Below are 21,647 nucleotides of genomic sequence, written 5' to 3' on the forward strand. Positions count from 1 at the left end.
TTAAGCATATTTGTAAAATAAAAGTTTTGTTCCCTTCATTAGGTCTGTTCAAAAAAGGCAAAAAAATATGCTTCATTGGTGTTCAGTGTCTCTAATTTTTATAAAATTTCTGGCAATGTAGTTCTGAGTTTGTACTTAAAATTAAAGAAAACATTTGCTTGTTCAGCTGTCTGTTGTTCACAAACTTGACTGAATATGCATTTAGAATAAGGGGCATCACTGAGGATGATGTCTACGTAGGGGAAGCCTTGATTTCTTTTGACTATGATTTAAATTAGGTAGTCCCCTCTGGCCATATTCATCCCTGCTCTCACACTAAATTGTGGTTTCAGAAGAGGAAAGAATGAATATATCTCCCATTTTTATGATCTGTAGTTAAAAAAAAAAAAAAAAAAGTTTTATTTTAGAGAGAGTAACTTTTAAGGCTATTCTTGTAATGAATCTTTTTTTCCATGGGTTATGGAAACCACTGAATTAGTCCAGAAAATTAGACCCTGCATCAGGTTTTTTTTGTTTTGGTTTTGTTTGCTACTTTTCTCTGCAGCAGAACACCTATATTTGGTAGGAACTGTTCCATCTGGGATCTTATGCATGGGACATGTGGCTGGTAAATCCTTGTTTAACACTTCTCAATCCTGCTACGGCTGCAGATGGGAATTCCTTTCTGATGAGCAGTTGATTTTCTCAGGTGCTGGAGAATCATAATGCTGCAGGGTAGAATTAGTGTCTTCCAAATGTGAGGGCTAATATATGCCCCTGGCTCAAAGCAGCTTTTCTAAAGATTTTTTTTTCCTTTTAAAGAGAACCGAATCTCTCATGAGATCTCTCTTACAAAAATGTCCAAGATGAATTTCCTAACATTTATCCCAGCTGCAGTCCAACATCTACTACTTCACTGGCAAGACAAATTGAAAATGGTATTCCTAAAAGAACTGCTGTATTTCCTTGTGAGGCTAAAGCTCAAGAGCAAAATGGATTTTGTTGTGCATGCCATACATGTAGGGTAATTATGGATAAACTGGGCTGTCCCTGAGAGTGCAGATGTTGGAACCTGAAGCGTGGGAAAATCCTACATGCAGACACCACAACTGACTGGGTGTGGGCTCTAACAATTCACGTAGCATCTATCCCATGATGTTTCTGCCTTTTGTCGTATGAGTGAGCACAAATTACTACTCTTCTGGCTTTCTTTAATAAGTTACCTAATAGCAGATCAGATCCTAGTACCCTGAAGTAGAATCCTATTTCTCAGATTGTCAACCCGAAGTTGGAGCTGGGAATTACACTTTTCTAGGATTGGCAACAATTTTGGAAAATTTAGGTGAATCTTCACTTTCTGCTGCTGTCAGGGGTGTGGTCCATATGTTGAGTGAATGCAGGTGTGTTTAGTTAACTTCTATGCTGCTTTGCCTCAGTGTCCTCAATCTACATCTTTATCAGGTTCCATCTCCTTTAGATATACTGTACTGCTATGCAGGGAAAAACAAAGTTTTTAAAATAGATCAGACTTTTGTTGCTATTGTTCAGGGCTTAAATTCCTTGAATATTTGCAGTCCCTGGTGATAAACTCTATTTGGTCATGGTAGACAAAACCAGTGCAAACTCTGAGATCAACATTCTACTATCAAAATTAGATAATGAATTTAGTGAGCTTTTTCCTGTGTAGATACTACTGAGGTCTACCTGGGTGAAAGTAATGAAAGCATAAGGAAAAAAGTAATGAAAGTATAAGGAATTTTGACAGACTGAAACCATTCCAAATGTTTCAGTAATCTATGAAAAATAATAGTAATTTTTAGCAAAGGGCAGATTGTGGAGAACTAACTCCACGGTAGACTCCTTAAAATTTAGGGATTCTTTGGAAGGTGTGCACTTGCTCAGAATGCTTTAACTGAATTTGTATTGGAAGACCATACGCACTGTAGAGAAAAATTAAGAACTGGTCTGGATTAGCATTGTAATGTTTAAATATACAATTACCAAGACAAAAATTTGCAATTGATAGAGCAATAGAAAATAAAAGTCTATTCCAGAAGCAAGACAGAAACTGCTGGTGGTTCTTCTGGAAAATATGTAGTGCTGGTATGCAGGTGACCCAGCGTTCAAATGCATAGGATAGATCCCTTCGGGTACCAGTGAATATCTGTAGAAGAAGGAACCTCTTTACTATCTACTGAAAGGAATGTGAAGGGACTGGGACTCAGAGATTACAGCCTGTATAATCAGCTCCTTCACGGTAAGAATCGTTAGGGATACTTTAATAAGGCTATAGAATGAATGTCTGTCAGACTGAATTATATGTATTCCTGGGTGAGGGAGGGAACCTGTAAAGGTGAAAGTGCAAGTATCAGTCCCAAAGATCCTAATTCTGTTTTTTAAATGTGCTGGTTGATTTTCAAGGATTCTATGGAATCTGACATGATTTTATTAGGTTAGCACAATTATCCTAAAACCACCTATGGTCATCGCTGACAAATACGGCTTTTGGAAGTGTGATCGTGAGAAGACACTCAAAGTTTCTGAAGTGTCTTCTTTAGTAATACTTGAGCAATTGATACTGTAGAGTAATAGGACATTTCCGGACTATGAAGAATTAGCCAAGCAATTATTTCTTGAGCTCTAGTTCTGTATACATATTTAGACGTTTTTGTAGTGCAGCCACACTTTATTTCATAAGGAATATGCCATGACCATTACTGTTCAGCAATGGGTGTATGTATTTATGTGGGATCTTTCAGGCAGTGTTGGAGCACTTTGCCAGGCAGATGTGATGTTTATTCTGCTGAAGTGCCAAGCTGGCCAGGAGCCTTATGGCTGCAGCAGTACAGTGCTGAGCGAGATAATATACCCTGCCTTTCAGCTGGCCTTATTAGCTCGGGCTCAGTGCCATGCTAACTGTGGCTCTGCTCTGGAGCTGACTTGTGCCCAGCTGGCTGGGAGTGTGATGAGAGTTTACCTCAAATAAAATGTAGACTTATTCAGTATCTCTTTCTATCCCCAGCAGTCCAATCCAAATCCCAGTGAAGTCAAAAGAATGATTCCCACGTATCTCAACAGTCTTTGGATCAGGCCATGTTAGAAGAAGGGATTTGCCCCATATTTAGAGTATGCTGCCACCCATCATTCACAAGACTGCCTTTGGTATGAGTTTATCCAGTGTCACACTGTTCTAATATTTTCTGCCCTATTAAAATAAGTTAATTTTTTTATCTGCAATGTCAGCCCATTTTAGTACTTCAGCCATGACTATTTTGAATCAGTTTTAACTTCCTTGCATACCTATGCCTAATAAATTCTGAACACTTAGTTTTTACCAAATCTAACATGGGAGAGGTCATCTGAAAGTTAAGTTGCTAAAATTTCCGTGAAAATAGATAGCCAAGGTAGAGGTGAGGAGAGGCAAACCTAGTGCTTGTCAGTGAAGGAATAATGGCAACATGATCTCAATTTGCTGGGATTAGAGCAATCAACATGAGGATACTCAGAGAAAAAGAACAGCTGATGAGGATTTATTCAACCTGGAGTAATCCGAGGATAAATCACAAATACAAAAAAAAAGCAAACTTCATAAATTTTGCTTTACCAAAACTACTTACCTTTGTAAATTCTCAGGAGCCAGAGGCTGGTTTTTACAGGACATTAACATGGAAATGGTTGCAGGTAGGACTTTTTGACTTATTTAATAGATCTTTCTGAAAGATATATTTTTTATATGGAGATTCTTCTGGTACTTTTATTTATTCCATATCTACTAAAGTTATGTTAGGACAGCAGACAGCTGAAATAAATTTTGTCCGAGCTGCTAGAAGATTCACCCTAGTATTGCTCTGTTCAATTTATTGTATAGCTGAAGCTGGTGAGGGTTAACAGTATGACTATTTTTCTTTAGTTTTGCAATTTTTTTTGTGAGTGGGTCCTATGTAGTCTTGCCACCCACAAGACATAACTTTAGAGTTAACTGTTCTGAGCCTAACATTTCACCAGAAGTGTCATTTGTAAAGCCTCTACCAAAATTTACGGTATCTCTGCGTGCTCGTTCCAGCAGCACGCAGCTTGCAGGAGAGCCAGGCTGCAGTTTGGAAGTACCCACCATGATTTCTAGTTCTCAGCCTACCTCAAGTCCAAACAGGAAACCTGGAAGGGGTACCACAGTACTAATATAGGAGTCAATTAGTGCTGTGAATCAATTTTAATTAAAAACAAATCAAATCAATCACTCTGAGCTAGAGCCATGGGTACAGTATGACAAACTCTTGCCTGGAGTTAATGTTTATGGCTAGTTTTATAAGCTGCTGAAAAGCAGGACATATTGCTACAGCCTGAAATGTAATGGTGTCAGTGACTGCTGCTATAATAAACTGCAGAGCCTCCTCCCAACCTTTTGGATTAAGTAATAAAAGAAAATGATTAAGAGGGCAATTCCATCATTTTTCTTTTGTTGAATAAAACACTTTTTTTCTTCCTGACTTTCTAACAGAGACAGCCATGAAAATGAATGATTTGGCTTCACCCAAAATGATGGATAATCCTGCTAGAAGAGCATGACAATGATAGACAGACCTCTTCTGAAGGAAGAGGTAATAGAGAAGACTGACACTTTGATAGGCACCATGATGAACAAGCCCTCGGGGGCTGTGAGTTAATAGGTTAACAGAAGTGTTCTGGCACTCTCAGCCCCTTCCATCTCTGTGCTCCTTTTAGAGCTCCTTCAGCACCAACCTAAGTAACTCATTGAACTCAGGACCTATGCATTTTGTAACGCAGCTATGTGCTTCTTGCACAGTTCTTAGCATCGTAGTAAAGCACATAATGAAACTACTTTCTTTACTTAAGTGCAAATGCCTGCTCTGCCCAGCTCTATTTGACTTTGCCTCTTCCATCTCTTAGACATTGCTTGCAGGTAATATAATCACCTAAGGATATTGCACATGCTGGGTTTAATCAACTGTGGAATACGTTGTCACAATGTCCTGCTGAAGTTGATGGTGGGCCACTTTCTGAGGTTGACTAAACCAGAAGCTAGCCCAAATAGTTTCATTGACACCAACAACGTATGTGGCTGATTTCTTGAAATTCACTGTCATATCATTTCCTTCTCCCCCTTTTTTCACCATCACCCTTCATTTCTCATTGTTAGAATTCTGATCGACTGCTAACCCAAATATTTCAATATTATGAAAATAAGAAACTAAGATTTATTTAAATGATTTTTAATTAGTTATTTCTTACTTTTTTCCTTGTAAACCTGTAACATTTTTTTCTGATAACACAAGTTACTGATCTATTAATATATATTTCATTATTTGTTGCATATCTTGGTTGTTTTCTGTATTAATGTCTGTTAAGAAGTTATGGTTTTTGCAAGCCTCAGTCTTGACCTGGTAATTAAAGTAACATACACTTTGCCAGTTTTAATACCTTTTGCATTATGGAGTGTTTTGAATTGAATGAACATTTTCTTGTCTGGTTTTCAAAACCAGCTACAAGTGTACATTTTGACAGGAAGGGCTTGGTACAATGGGTTTGAACAATTTTACAGTAAAATTGTTAATATGAGTCAAACTAACGTGAAAAATAGTAACATAGGTAAATGAATAATAAGGTAAATAAATAAACAGAAGTCAGTATAATGCCAGTAAAGCATGCTTTACAACTAAAAGAAAGTAATTTAATATATTTCAGATCAAAAGAATGTGAAATCACAGTCGACAGAAAGTCCCTCTGGGACTATAATGAGAAGTCATAATGATATACTTGTTTGTGTTGTTAGTACTAAGGGATAATATATGGTTCTCTGTGTAGGAGAGCAGAGGACAGATCAGACAGATCAGCTCCCTGCCAAGCTGCGTGAACTTGGACATACAAAAATCCTTCTCTGTACTTATCTTTTCCTTTCCTTATTTATTTTTAATGCTCTCAGGCATAGATGGTCAATACGTCTCTCTCTTCACGTGACACATTTCTGTATATCTGTAGTAGTGTATTAATGTAATCCAAATAAGCTTAAGGTGTGTATTTTAAAAGCACATGACAAATGCATTTATTGATAGATTTCTGGTCTGGCTCCAGGACACAGTCAAGTTGATATAAAATACCAAGTTCATATAGAAAAGAAATGTACTGGAATTTCATTAGTATAACTAAACTCTATTTGAATGGGAAAATGTTTATCTCAACTATTAGTTTTTATGTTGGCTTCCTTATTTAAGAAATTTCTTTATTAAGTGTATCTATTACTTTCCCTCCACATACAAGAATATTTCTGAACTTCAGTAGGGTGTGTGTGGTGTTATGTTATTATTTAAGAGTACCTATCTATTACATTAGTTAAGTGTAACCCCAAAGTTAGTGCAGACCAAGTTAGTTTAAATCACTTTCAGTTATTACTGGATTTTCTAGTGCACAAGCCTTGTGAAGCTCAGAATGATACTATGGAATAAGATCCTTTGAGAATCAAATCCCATTACCATGACATCCTTCAATCTGATTTCTCTATACCAAGCATACTGTTATATGTATGTTAAAAAGGAGTCAAAACACTGTCAGAACAAAAGCCTATACAGCACAACAGGTGTCTTTGTCGAGAGAATGTGGGGACAGACCATGGGTTAGAAAAGGTGGCAAAGTTGCTTCTTGTGCTTTTGGTTCCAGATGATTAAGAAGGAGAACACAGCAGATTGTAAAGCTCAGTCTGTCTTATTTCTTCTCACAAGATACTGTATATTTATTTTAATCCTTTATTCTTATAAATTAATCACTAAATTGATACTGTGGTACCACACTTTACAGCCCCTGCTCCTGGGATTTTATACACTATAAACACCATAAACAGAGCATACAGCCACGTGCTGTATGGGTAAACTGCCTGGAAGAAGCATAATCCAGAACTAGACCTCATCCCTGAATTTGTCTAGCAATGAGCTGGTTAATTCCGCCTTTCTCTTGTAGAATCTACAAAGAAAGGTTCATGTTAAGGGACTGTGCAAACTTGTATGATATTAGCTAATGATCTGTTATAAAGAGTAGCCGTCTATCCTTCTAGAGCAAGTCACTACATGTTTTTGTGCCTTGATTTTCCCATCTGTAAAACACAAAGAATGATACTGAATTTCCTTTGTAAATTGTCTAACAGCTGCAGAGCAAGAGGGAGGTGTTGCGCTCCTGTAGCGTTAGCATGAATGTGCTGGTATGTAGGTCCCCACTGTGGAACAAGGGAAATGCAGAAAAATTTCATTGTAGCTCATTGCCTTTTTAGCATGTGCTGGCTGTATGGCTGTGGTCGTCCTGGCAAGCCCATGGCAGTCCCTGTCTCACTGGCAGAGAAAAGGAAATGGAGAGGTTGAACCAGCTTTTTGATCTACTACTGCCAGAAAATGTGGAGCTTAGTAATACTTTTGGCTTCACACAGATATGCAGGGCTGTGGAGAATTATCCAAGTATGCTTCGTATGTAGACTTAATTTAGAGCTTATGCTTTTGTGCTATTTTTAGCCTAATAGGTTCATGACTGGGACTTGTAGCTATAAACACAATTCAAGTAATAATAGCATTGAGTTGAAGATGTCTGTTTTTATAGCACACTAGCATATATGTGACCCATTGATACTTGAAAACAAAAATGCTTTTGGAAAAAAAAATCCCACGCGACACCTTTAGTCCAACACACTTCTCAGATCACAGATTGTCCATTTTTTTCCACTTGTACTATGCCCTCAGTACCAATTATCTTCATAGTTTACTGTTCTTTCATACAGAAAAAGCCAGTTGACATTAAGCTATGTTCTGAAGGAACAGCCTGATCTGAATTTTAAACTGATACGTGTGCCCGCGTGCACATATATCTCTATTTTAACTGCAGGCAGATATTTCAAAAGTACCAGAGGATTTTGTCATTTACGTATGAAAATTAATTCATAAATCTTTTTTGTATTTACAGCAGTCCTGACAGAGCTTATCAAAAATGAGTTGCCTTATGGAACTATCAATGGATTAATAAAAAGAATCTGATCTAATATTCATGACACGAGAGACAAATGTAAACGGCCAGGCAACTTCATCTTTTTATTGTTAGTGAAATGTTGTTTTTTTCATAACTTTTCCTTGTAGATTTTGTTTTCTCATTTCATAACTGCTTTAACAAAAGAACTGTGCCATCAATTTTGCTATATTGCATTATTCATGTGAAAGCATACACACCAACCTCAATCCACAAAGGAAAGAAATACAAAAGAATGTACTATATTATTATTCATATAAAAACAAGAAAGCTTTCAAACTCATGTTGTCCTGTTATATTTATGACCCGATAATATTTTTCAACTGCACAGTTCTTAATGCCCAAACACATTCTGCTGCTGTGTTGCTCAGAGGAAATCTTAGTATCTAATTGTTTATCCTAATTACCTCTATCACTTGATTTTGATCTGAGACCCAAGCATCCAATAACTAATTTGGAGAAAGAATCATCCTTACTCACAGGCCTGAACGGCTGGTTATAATGGAAATCATTGATTTATTATAAAGGAATAAGAAAGTAAAATAATACTATCATGGGAATGTTTGTAGTGATGGTAGGTTCCAAAGATGCTTATTGAAGGCTGTTTCTGTGTTGATGATGTTGTTTTTAGGGTGAGCTTGGAATGAAGTGTCCTTAGCTCAGCCCCAGAAGCACTCCTGGCTGAATTGAAGGATCTGCTCATCGTCTTCTCTTTGTTTACCTGCTACCTGCTCCTTTCCTACTGGTGAAGAAGGGAGCTTCAGTGCACCCAAAGTATATTCCTGAAACCCAGCAATCTTATCTAGCTGGGTGCCTGGAAGTTAATTGGAGTCTGTGTTTCACTACTGCATAATTCACATGCTGGCACTTAATAACATTTACAGACCAGATTTTCATTTTCAGAAAAATAGCACAGATGCACCTTTACTGCACCTGGAGCTCCTGCCCTCGAGTGGTCACCTTAGAGCCGGTATTGCTGTTAGGGTACAGCAGATGCAACGTTAAGCCTTTCCAGTCACGACTAGTGTGAAGTAGTCTGCTCAGGTAGTGTTATCTTCCATTCGAAAGTAATTAGTGTCCTCAGTATTGCAGGCATACCATTTACTTACTTTCTAATTCAGTGCTATACTAAGGACAAATTACTTTCCAACAGTAAATGTCAATGGTTTCATAGCAACCATGAGTACCTGAGAGCTTTCTTTTCATATTAAATCCCATCATAAGGGTGTCAAGCCTGGTGATTTCTGCCTCGTGTTGGTGCTAGAGACTGACTGCTGCATCCAAGCAGCAGAGCAGGTCTCTCGTTTATTTTTTTGTTGTTGTTGTGCATGCTAGAAACAGAACCTGAGAGGCTCCCTGCTTGTTCTGCCAAAAGTTGGGTGGTTTAGTTTAATAATTTCAACAACGCTTTTTATAAGATAGAAGGCTATTTTAAGTGGTTTTTATCATCAAATCTTTTCTTTTGTGTAATGGCTTGATTTCATGCTCAGAAACTGTGAAATGAGATGTTACTGAAAAAAATCAGTCAGTATTCACTGCCTTCCATCTACTTTCCTACAGAAACCCAACAGAAACCAACAGCACAGTGTGGTCCAATAAATACAATCTGAAATGCAAATGAAGGCATCTACTTATTGTTTTTTATTATTGTTGGAGATATTGCACCTAAAGATGCTTCTTTCTGCCATACAGTGTTCCATTTCTGAACTAGTGTTCTGCTAGGGAAAAAACAGGCTCTTGCACAACCAGCCAGGTCTCAGGGCTGTTCAGTGGTACAGAAGGCAGGGAAAAAAGAAGAGGTGGGAACCCACTGCACTGTCAGCTGCGGTATGCCACTGGAAGGCAATTCGTTGAGGAGGGTGTATTTCCTTCCCCAGAAATAGGAGCACGTGCAGGAGAGTCCTTCCCTGAGCAAGAGGAAGAACAGAAGCCCATCTCAGCATGTGAATATTCTCTGCAGATATACAACGAACAAAAGCACAGGAGCTTGCAGGTGCTTTGTTTTGTTGGTTTTGAAATATATACTTTTTTCTCAGTACTTCGTACAAATTAACCGTTTAGTTCAGGTTTTATTTACTGGATCTCTACAATTAAGCTTTTATAGTGCTTGGACATTTTGGGAAGTCAATTTAACAAAGAAAACAGGAAAAAAAATTTTCTGACAAAAAATTTTCTGATTTTCTGACATCCTACTTCTGCTTTCACTTCTTTTGTCAAAGGAGAGACATGGTCTCAATACACAAATCAGAACACAAAATAAGAAATCTGTCTTTGTTAGACTTTGTATGTGGACAGGAATAAGCTTCAACTGATGTGGGATTTGGTAAAATTAAATATGCCCACTGGGGAAAACTGTTATTTGATTTCATAAGAAAAGATTGATTTTGAAAAGCTCAGACTGTCATATGAACAATCACTAAAATCACTTTTTCTATACAGTAAAGGCATAATAATTCCAATGACAAAGTGAGTTGCTGTTTCTTCATGGAAACAGGTTTCCAAAGCAGTCTGAGAAGAATGAGGCAGTTGCCCTAGGGTTGGCATGGTGATGATCCTTTCTTTTACTGTACACCTGAACAAATGAACGAATTAAATTTGCACATTACATTGCCAGAGCTTTTGTTGCATTTTAGCCATCTTTTTTCAGTATGCTTTTTTTTTTTTTTCTGAATATGATCTTACTATCTTAAATGAAAGTATGTATTTCATACTGTATCTCTGCTACTGCTAAAAGTTTCATTTCTTCACCTTCAACTACTCCCACTTGTTACTAGCTTATAAAAGATGCTTGGGCTACAGTCATGTAGACCCTGTGTATTTGGATGTGCAGAAAATGATTTTTTTTTTGCCAAATTAAGCATCTCATAGCAGTACACTGGCTGTGAGGAAGTAGTTTAAATTTTGATTGTTCTTAATACAGCCTGCAATATTTTATTTATTTATTTTAAACTGAGTCAGAGCAGAGGAAATGGCAGATTTGGTCCAGTTTGCTTTCATCTAAACCATTATATTTTTGGCCACAATAGGAATAAAAACAAGCATTTAAGTCTTTGACTGGCAGGTGTGCTTAGCTTCAAGTGCAATTATAGATTATAAAATAGACTACACATCTTTAAAAAATATTTTATGAATTGTAGGTTTTCATGTCAGACATCATGCTATTTTTATAAACTCAGAATTAGAATTGTAGTCCGTGACTGATAATCCATAAAAAAATAAATTCAGATATTTAAGATTTCTAGCAGAATTGAAACATGAAAGTTGCAGACCTGAAGCTTAATTTTGTAAGAAAAATAAATCCACAGATACACAGATTACTGCACAGACAGAGATCAATATAACAAACCAATAAGGATGATCAAGGAAGAAGGTGGCCATGCACAGTAAAAGCAAAAATTATGTGAGTATAAATTGGAAAGAAGCAGAATGAGAGAATATAAGTATAAAAATGAACTTGAATATTGGTACTTAGTTAGGAAAAAAAAAAATTTCCCTCAGGCTGTTGTCCATCTGGTGCCCAGTCTGTGTCATACAAACCAAGGTCATCTTAACAAACATGTAAGCATATTCGTAGCTAACAAGATTTGTAACCTGCATTGTTTTTTTGTGTTTATATGATGTTCATTTAATTGGCTGTATTCCATTAAAACTAAACTGTGATTTCATAAGCTTCTGAATCTGTTCCACTTCTATGATTTTCCTATCTTTCCTTCCAATATTTTTAACTGTTTATGGTGACTAGTAGGTGGAAAAGCTGAACTGCTCATGTTCTAGTCAGTATTGGTAAAAGATAAATTGATAGTATTGTTGGTCACTTACGAAATTTTTGTTAGGCTGTTGGGGAACATTACACTTATTTGATCACCCATTCAATGCTTGGGATATTAGAAAGATGCTATTGTTAATGTAAATAAACAGTAAGCAAACACGAAGACCAGAATTCTATAATAAGTTAAAATGAGTTGTCTTTTTCCTCCTCTTCTAGATTTTTCCAAAGTATGATTTGTTGCAAATCATGCTTTTTATGTAAGCAGTGAATGCTTTATTCCAGTGCTATGAAAAAAGTAGTATGTGGGTTGTTTATACATCTCGCTCTGCTATTTTTATATGCCTTCTAGCCTATTGTGCTCTAAATATGACCTATTCTTTTGCTTTCTTCAGTACATTTGCATGCGTTCAATACCTCAACTCTTTTTCCCTATGATTTCAATGGCAAAATTTGCTTAGATTTCTTTACGGCAAAGATTTCACTAAGATTCTGGATAGAGACAGGTTTTAAAGTAGTGGTGTGACTTTAAAGTCTCTAAATGTTACAGGTGAGTAGTCAAATATTGGGAATATTTCTGCAGTCCATGCTTCAGAAAAAAAAAAAAAGGCATGTACAAAATAGAGGTACAAGGAGGTTTTGGAGGGCAGAGAAAATGCATTCCAGTGAGAGATTTCTGTGGAGCTTATCAAAAAGAAAGTTAAGCCTGTATAAACACCTTTCTGTGAAGAAAATATATAATACTAAAGGGTTCTTTAATCTACCAAAGAAATGTGTAGCAAGAACCAGTAGCTGGGAGCTAAAGCAAGGCAATTTCAAATTAGAAATAAAGCACATGCTGTTGTTATTTATTTTTTTTTTCCTCTCTGTTTCACAGAGACGGTAATTAAACTTTGGAGTAGGCTACATTGCAGTAGAAAATGGTAGACATCATCTCTGGAGGCTTTCAGATACAGTCTATCTACTTTCTGAAAGTTATTTTTGGGCTGAACACGAGTTATGGGGGCTCAATAGCAGAGGTAATTGGATGAAATGTGTCTGTGAAACAAAAACTCAGTGTAGATGAACTAATCTCTTCTCCTGGCCTTAAATTTATGAAAATGTAGATTACATTACTGGAATTTGTTTGTTTCCTGTATCTAATTAGGTTTTTTATTCACGGCTCAAAATATTTTTGTCATTGCAGCTTGCATCCTTTAGGGATTCACAACAAAGTTCTTTACCGCTTGCTGAATAGTGGCATACTGTATGTCTCTGAATGTGCAATTTCCAGTTCCTGATTAGCACCAGGAGCCCTGTCAAGGAGGGCAGAACAGCATCCAATTTTGTTGATCTCTACTACAATTACAACAGCCAAAAGCTGCATAAGTGCTATTCTACAGCCTAATCTCTTGCAGAATATTCTACAGCCTGATCTCTTGCAGAAAGACCACTTGAAAATGTTACATCACAGGGATTACTGATGGAGATGGGGTGATTGCCAGAAAACTTTAAAAAGAAAACCTTCCTAGGATGCATTTACAGTACAAAGGTAATCCACAGACAATAGATTTTGCTGTCTTTAGTGTAAATCTGCAGACAGATTCTCCACAAAGCCCTGGGCAGAAGATGCCAGCAGATGGGTGCAATAGCTCCTCTCCAGGAGTGAGGAGCTTCCTTGATCCCAAGGTCTGTGTGCAGATTTTGATCTAGAGTTTCCGTGTTCTTCCTGAAAGACTCAGAAATTTCACTGAGATTGTATCCAATGCATGACAGTGAGACTGTTCCTGGATTATTGGTGGGATGGTGTTAAACCATACACTAAACAAGTCCAAAATGCTATATCAAAAAAACCAAGGATAATTTCCTGAGAGGAGTGTCAGCTACTGTTGCATCAATGATTTAATACAAAAATGTGTGCACCTATTCTGTCTGCCCTAATCCCCGCTCTTCCTTGTTATGCTGAGCTGTATTCATCTTTTTCAGCTCTACCAGAGTGCAATTGGTTGAAGTCCTTTAAGCACTTTTCATCTTGATTCACTTTGTCTCATTTTGCATTTATCTCATTGCTATTTCTGACTGACGTTGAAATCCTTTCTCCCAGAAGATATATTTTTCCGGTATTTTTTTTCAGAATGTATTAATATTAGTGTGAGAGAAAAAAAAAATAAATGACTGTTTTTGACTGTTCACTACAATAAAATGTTTAATAAACTGTACAACAAAGATTTCAAGAAAAAGCTGTCTCCTAAACTATTGTCTTTGTAAACAAATCAAGTATGCTGGCATAAAACTCTCCCAACTAAGCTATTATGACAGGCATTGAGAATGTAGTGCTTTGGTTACTCCCAGTTTGAACATCAGCAGATTGCTGACAATTGGCTTTTCCCAGCTCCTAGATGTAAGGGGGTCGGGATTGCTACTGGCCTTACCTCTATGTTCTCATTGCTTCTGCTTTTGTTACACAAGGTACATCATGAAGAGGAGGTCAACGCATCAGTCCTGACTGATCTAACCCTTCAAGCCCAACCATTTTGCAGGTTTGTCCTGCTGGCTGGTGGGATGCCTGAGGGTTCAGTAAAAGAGTCACAGTGTCCTCAGGTCCCGGATGGCTTTTCCCAAGGAGAATCTGAATGTGGAGGTAAGTAGTGCACCTGAGAGTGCATTCGATTTTTTTTAAACTCTTCATAAGTGTAAATCTTAGCTTGCATATCTTGTTTTGAATTAAACGCATTATCTCTTCTTTCCACCCCATCCTATTATACAGGTACTTTTAGGGTAAGAAATCATAGCTATTAGCATTTCTATCATGCAGAACGAGCATTCTGTCAGTGTTGGCAGCTCCTTTTACTACAGGTCTCAAAAGTGAGTTGAATTTTGTATAAATTTCATGCTGCGACTTAAAGTGTCTCTGTTAAAGAATGACCACCTGTAATACTCCCTTTAGTGAAGTCCTCAAAGAATCTGAACTATGGGGCTCAGTAGTGGAGATAAAAATCAAGAAGTGGATTTTTTGGTGACAGAACATTTTATCCAAAGTCTTCTCTCACAGTAATTTCAGCTGTTTCCTTCCTCAGGAGGAAGGCTAACTCTGTTTTTTTAGAGTGTTGGGCATTTCTGATGTTCTGCATTCCTAAATATCAGATCCCAAGTGTGAAACTTAGCACTAAGTGATTAGATCATTCTGCTTTTGAAGTATTCTTTAAAATATCCTTCACATATAAGGAGGGATAATTCTGGAAATCCATCAGTAACACATATGGCATGCCAGCTGTGTTTCTTCCTATACATGTTATCCCTATAGGAGACATGGGAGAAGTTCAGAGGAGTTTTCCAGTGATTCTAGGGCTATCTAGGATTAGGACTAATGCTAATAAAACTCTTTGGAGCTGGGGGAAGAAAAAGCTGTAGTTCAAAAGCCAACAAGTCCCCTCTCCTACCTTGTCTAGAGAAAGGAATCTGACAAAGTTGTTGAAGGTATATGCATTAGAAAATGTTGTGATTGAAGCATTCTGTAAAACAATTTTAAGAACAGCTTTTATTATCTTTACCAGTACAACAGCTAGAACAGAGTTGCAATTATGTTCCTTGTTAAAGAGAATTAAGTTAATTCATTTCCATGTTGTGACCTGCAGTAGTTTAATTTACCTTATACTATTCTGCTTGTTAATACAGGCTGGACAGAAACATGATAACTTCCATTTATGTTAACTATCTGATTTGTGATGCAGTCTACCTCTGCAATGACTGCACTGTTCAAATTAATTAATACCAGATCATTATCTTTAGATGGCAGGCAGATGTTGAGGTTATGGTGTTTGTGAACCCTAAGCGCATTTCTTTTCTGTGCAGATCAAGAGCAGTTGCCGTATAAATTGAGGATCCAAGGTCTAGGCCTTCTGGCAGTCAATTGGTTTTGTAATTATCTTAGTAATAGTTCTCAATTATTATTCAGTAAAGGTCGTCTTTCCTCTGCTAATGGGTCATGGCACCCTCTAGGGATCCATAGATGGGCCAGTTCTCATTTTTCTCATGTAAATGACTTGCCATCTGTGTGCCATACAGGTTCATCTAAGGCAGTTCTGAAAACACTGCTAATTAATATCAAAGTTGGAGGTTCTGACAAGATTGTAGAATTATTTTAAATACTTTAAAGATGGGCTTTGTTTTCTAAAATTATCAAGGCTCTGTCAAATGTTGTGGGCAGATTAGTTGCAATTCTTTTGATGTAATACAATGATTAAAAATCCAGCCTCCAATCCAGCTAGATCATATATATATTCTACCTGCTCAGCTCTATCTTATATATTCAGTTTGGTTCATAAATTTTATTTGGAATTTATATTAAAAATGTTTAATATAAATTAATAAATTTAATTTTAAAAATGTTTTAAATGAAATTATTTGCAATCTTTAACATCAGCATTCAGAGAGATGCCTGACATACATGGAAAACTTCTCATCTTGTGGAATGTTTAAATATATCCAAGTTCTTTATTTTAAATCATATTTCAAGCTTTTAGTATGTTTTTTTATGCCAGTCAGTGTGACTCCTGTATTGAATTTTCATTCAATATGATTTTGTTCTTCTTGAGTTGAAATGTAAGATCTTCACTGTTACAAGCAAAGCTTTTTTCTTTTTTTCAAAAAAGTTAATGTTTTCATGTATTGAAGACTATTTCTGTAGAAAAATACAGACTTACACTTTAATAGAAGGGGGTTATGCTGAATTTTCCTGCTGTGAAAGCCATCATGTGTGTCCTTCTGATTAGCATTTCCCATAGTCCAACGATTTCTGTTGATGGTATAAACTCAGACAGGCTCTGAATCAACAGACTTAAAAGATTCACACTACCACTGCCCTAGACATACTGACAGTGCTGTCTGGGTCCTCTGCTATAGGAGGCGTGAGGCTGTTACCAACTCTGCTAAGTCCAGCCCTGGCATTGCCTAAATGTTTAATCACATGGAAGGATCCTGCCCGCCTCTGTCCCCATGCGATCCCGCTATTGCCATGCCTAGCATTATTTCTCCCTGATGATGTTGCTGTGCCTCTCCTTCCTTTCAGTGGCACTTTCAACAGATGTTACCAAACACCGGTAGCCTTCTTTCTGCTCCTTCTTATTGCTGACTTGCCTGCCTTTTGTTCTGTCCCATTGTATTTATTTCTGCTGTGCGAGTAGCTGGGAAAGTTACTTTCCTATCCAAAATTGTTAGACTTGCACAAAACTTCTTCATTCCTTTCACTCCATCATGTTTACATTGCAGGCTGTGCTAACAATGAATAAAATGAAAAAGTTAACTAAACTGATAAAGTCATCATTTTCTTCTACTCTGTTGTAATAGCCATGCTGTAATAGGTGCTGTTTCATATAAAATTACCATATAAATTATGCCTTCCAAATCTGCAACAGAAACAGCAACAGTACTTACAATAAATGGCAAATCCCTGTTAATTATTGATAGCCTAATAAACAAACCATTATAATTCATTCTTATGATTCATTATTATTATTAACTCTTATTTAGTATTCATTGCATAAGGATCAATTATGATTAACTGAATATGAATGGTCCACATGAACATTTCTAATTCGGGGTCTTTTCCATTGAAGAAATGGCTTTCTGTAATAAATTGCTTTGTGCAGTCAACAGGGCAAAACATGACTATACCTAAACAGCCAGTCCAGTGTCCTTGACCTGCTGTCTGTAAAAAGCTGGTACAAGCTCTGTCAGAGGAGAATATTGTTTCTCTGGAGGCAACTACCTGCCTCTAACTTGTTTGGCTTATGCCTTAAAGTATGCTATTATGTAAAAATATGTTTGTTTGTTTGTTATACCTGTTACCTGTCCATGATGTATTCCAATCTGTATTTGAAATGTTTTGATCCTTCAGTGTGGGATTCACGTGACTGTATGAGCAATGTAGCATAGGCACGTACAAGCGATCTAGTTGCTGTGTGCCTCTCTTTATAACAAATAAAAAATCTAGTCAGTGCTGTTTAAAGTATACTTCATGTCATCCTAAAGTAGGTGCCTGCATTTGGCCAGATGGATAGTACCCAGGAGTCCCCTGAATGTATTACCTTGATTTCTGTTGGCTACAAAGGGAATCCAGAAAACTAGCTTTGATGGAGGCAGCTGTATTTTGTAAATGTCTAAGGTTAAATAAGATCAGCTTACCCTTACTAGCAATGATGTTCTGCTTTACTACTTAGCAATGTCAGAGGGAGCTCTTTTTAAAAAGCTCAGCCCAAAATCCACCGAGGCATGATCATAAATCCTGGTGGCTTCAAACCTTAAGTGAGTTGGTGAAGGAGGCTGGATTCCAGGAGCTGCAATGACAGTGTGCCCTTGTGCGGATTTCCAGTGACTGTTAGGTATAGTGCCAATGAAGCCATCTTCTCCAGAAATGATAAATGAATCATGTCATTGGTCTGTTGTAGCTTTTATATACGTGCAACCAGTCCAGTCTTTCTAGACTGCATCACTAGAGTCATGACTTTTGCCATCTGAAGTTCAGTTGGAAATGGTAGTGTCATTACCAGCTGTAAGAAGAACGGGTCTCAAAGTATCATTAGCCAGCACTATAGATGGTCTTTTCTTTTTTTCACCACACTTTCTATTTTTTGACCTCTGTTCCAAGTCTAGCTAACTGCCACTAAGACATAGCAATAGAGAATGTTGATTCTACCGGATTACTAGCAGTTGCCTGCATTCTTTGTTTCAGTTTTTAAGCTTCTGACTGGACTTTGGCTCAGTTTTTACTTTGTCACTTTTTTTTTCAGGTTTTTGATGCACTAGGAACTCCATTGCATCTCCTTTTTGGTGCTAGTTGCTACAGTATCCATCTATTGTGAACCAAGCTGAGAATGTCAGCTGGTACCTGCAAGCACATGTGAAACATTCTCGTAAGGGTGACATATGCATTGGAATTTCCCTGAAGCTTTCATGGTGAGTTTAGTTGAACAGAGCAGAAAAGTATAATCACTGAACGCCAAGGTGAAACCTCTTTTATTTTTTCCAGAAAGCACTGTATTTCAGAGTTTTTGGGGGGTGGATGGCAGGAGGGTAAAATTCACTGTAGATAGCATTATAGAGGTATCCACAATTCCCTGGCACATAATAATTTCACTTTTTCTTTGACAAGGGTTCTCCACTGCCCTTCCCTGCTGCCTACTTCTGAACTTAAAATACCTGATGTGATCTGTATTTTTCCATGAAGTGCCAGTTCTCCCCAGCTGTGGTTTTCTAAATACAGTGATGCACTATAAAGCAGCCAACTGACTTGTAAGAAGAAATGAGCTCTTGTGCCAAGGAGAATTTAGCATAATGATTCAATTGCAAATATAGCACATAATTTCAAAGATGGAAGAGAGAAGTTCAAAATGTATATAAATATAATATACATAAATATTTTGCTATTTCAGAGGCCCAAACTTCATTTTTTCAAATAACGTCTTGCTCTGCTGTATACATAGCATCCATCCAAGACATACTAAACATTTGTGTTTTTTTTTTTTAGCAGATAAGCAATGATTCATTTAGTTTGTGGACATAACGTAGCACATAAACGCTTTGTTTCCAATGCTAGTGTGCATTACACAGCGATACACCCAGAATAATTCCAAAAAGTCAGTTAAAGGTGAATTTTAGAAGCAGAACGAAGCTGGGGCAGGTACCTGAGTAAAGCCCTCTGTCAGCAGCAGCCCGGACAGGCTGTGTGACGGTGGCACTGGTGCCATAGTGGAGGCTGGAGCATCATTAATGTGTGCATGCTTCATGCTTCGCACCTTTCCTGAGGTTGTGCAAGGCCATACTGAAGTGTCACTTCTTAACCACTGCTTTCGTTGCCCAGGGGAGGTGTCTGGCATGCTTGGTTACACAAGTCACACTTTCATATTGAGGCGCTGACACATCTTAAATAAGAACAGAATTTGATCTCTCTCTAACTCATCGGTAGCCCTTTACACAACATTGTTAAGCAGTTCTACCAACTGCCTCACAAAGTAATTAACTATTGATCTTGCCCGTTTTACAGATGACAAAAATTCTCATGCTGCGTTTCAAGAAATGATCACTTTTAACCAGTCTGATATTTTTCCTGATCATGTGAACAAAATATACAACTGTAAATAAATGTATTTAAATTTAGTTTTGTCATACAAATTCTAAGCTCAAGAGTTTGCTTTTGGCTAGGGTTCGTGATCAGAAACAATTCTCAAGGCAATAGTTCTCTCTGTCATCCTAAACACCCTGATTGCCTGGGGATTTTTAAAGAAGGGCATACTCTACAGGCCAGCTGATTATCTGTGGCCTTTGTCTGATATGTACATCTGTAATTGAACAACCTTACAGTTAGCATACACCCTGACTCCACAGCTTTCATTTCTTCTTCATCAAGAGACTCACTAGACATTAATAACAATAATCATTTTTACCAAATGGTAGTTTACTGTCAAGGTGTTTAATTTTCTAATCTATCTCTAACTAACCCTTACAAAGTATTTCTAGAGGAAAAAAAAAAAAAGGCAAACAAACCAACAACAACAACAAAAACAACAAAACAGAACAGAGCTATATAAACAATATTTGGGTGTGAAACTGGGACCATCTGCTTTTACTGAAAGCAGTCCTTGAAACCATTATGCTATTTTAAATTCATTTTCAAAATGTCAGTGATATAAAGAACACAACCAAGAAGCTGCTAACGTTAAACACACTTCTATTATGCAGTCTAACTATAAAAACAATATTCTGCTTAAAAACAAACAAGTCAAAAACGAAGGATTTTGATCACAGAGAAATCAGCTTTACCATGTGCTGTAAATATTACTGAGGCAGCAGCATGCTTACATTTCAGAAACCAGATAATGAACAAAATGAAAGGAGGAATATCATGAATCTTAATTTTCTATAAATGCAAAATATTCAATGTACTTAGTCTCTTTTCTTTTTCTTTTTCTTTTTTTTTGTTTTTTGTTTTTAAGTAAGGAAGTACATATATTTTGATCACTTTGCTGAAACCTCAAAACATGGAAATAAAGCAACAATGAGATGTGAAAGCTACAGCAAATGTCTTCTGGAAAGTGTTTTTGTTGCTGGGGCAACTGCAAGAGCTTTCACTATTTTTTTTCAACAACTAACATTTGCAGTATTTCCCACCTAGTGGAGGAAATGGTGGCTGTTTTACATAAACATATATTTAAAGCTTAAAAAAAAAAAACAGCTTTGAAGTTAATCCATTAGTGTTTGTAGAGGAACTAGAGTGTCAAGACAGTAGCTTCTTGTTCATCAGCTTGCTATGGCAAATCTGCTGTTGAATTTAGTGAGACAAGTCTTAATCTTTTACTCCAGTTGTGGCTAATATAACTGGTGCAGTGCACTCCTTTTCTGTCTTCCACGTTTTATTCTGGGTAGGGTATAATTATGAGTTTCATTTTAATAGCCCTTGCATTTGGATATTTTACATATCTGAAAGCAACCTGGGAGATTTCATATTTACAAAACCCATTTCATCCATCTGTTAAAAAAATAAAAATAAAAAAATCACATATTGAACATAGGATGGCATCAGACAAATACCAAAAATCTGATATTTAGATGATAAATGGTGTGATACACCCTATTTGATAAATGAAGACTGGTAGATAAATGAATGTAACAAAACTACTAGTTAAGCTCAATATATATTTATTTGACAATATAATGACTAGCAATTCAATAAATATTTGCTTATTTGTCAATTTAAACAATAAAATTAATCTTCATAGCATGGAAATGATAGCTAGATTTTTCTTTAACTTCACTTTTCCATTTAAGGCTTTCAAATGAGTAGATTTTGATAATCGAGGAAAGCAGAACTGCAATTTGTGAATGTCTTGGGAAAATAACAGCACCAAGGAAG

The 21,647-nt window shown here is 36.9% G+C and overlaps 1 protein-coding gene across 1 annotated transcript in view; it reads left to right on the top strand.

Annotated features, from left to right (window-relative positions):
* The window catches only part of LOC308199586 (uncharacterized protein), a 111,030-nt gene that overhangs the window by 72,153 nt on the left and 17,230 nt on the right, over positions 1–21,647 (top strand). The window contains exons 9-13 of the mRNA XM_080603945.1: positions 3,002–3,141; positions 3,613–3,660; positions 9,873–9,988; positions 14,210–14,381; positions 18,529–18,694. Of these exons, the coding sequence (XP_080460071.1) occupies positions 3,108–3,141; positions 3,613–3,660; positions 9,873–9,988; positions 14,210–14,381; positions 18,529–18,536 (378 nt within the window). The 5' untranslated portion in view covers positions 3,002–3,107 and the 3' untranslated portion in view covers positions 18,537–18,694. The remainder of the gene's footprint in view (positions 1–3,001; positions 3,142–3,612; positions 3,661–9,872; positions 9,989–14,209; positions 14,382–18,528; positions 18,695–21,647) is intronic.

The sequence above is a fragment of the Anser brachyrhynchus genome (assembly GCF_964034855.1).
Source record: "Anser brachyrhynchus genome assembly, chromosome: 9".
NCBI lineage: Eukaryota > Metazoa > Chordata > Aves > Anseriformes > Anatidae > Anser > Anser brachyrhynchus.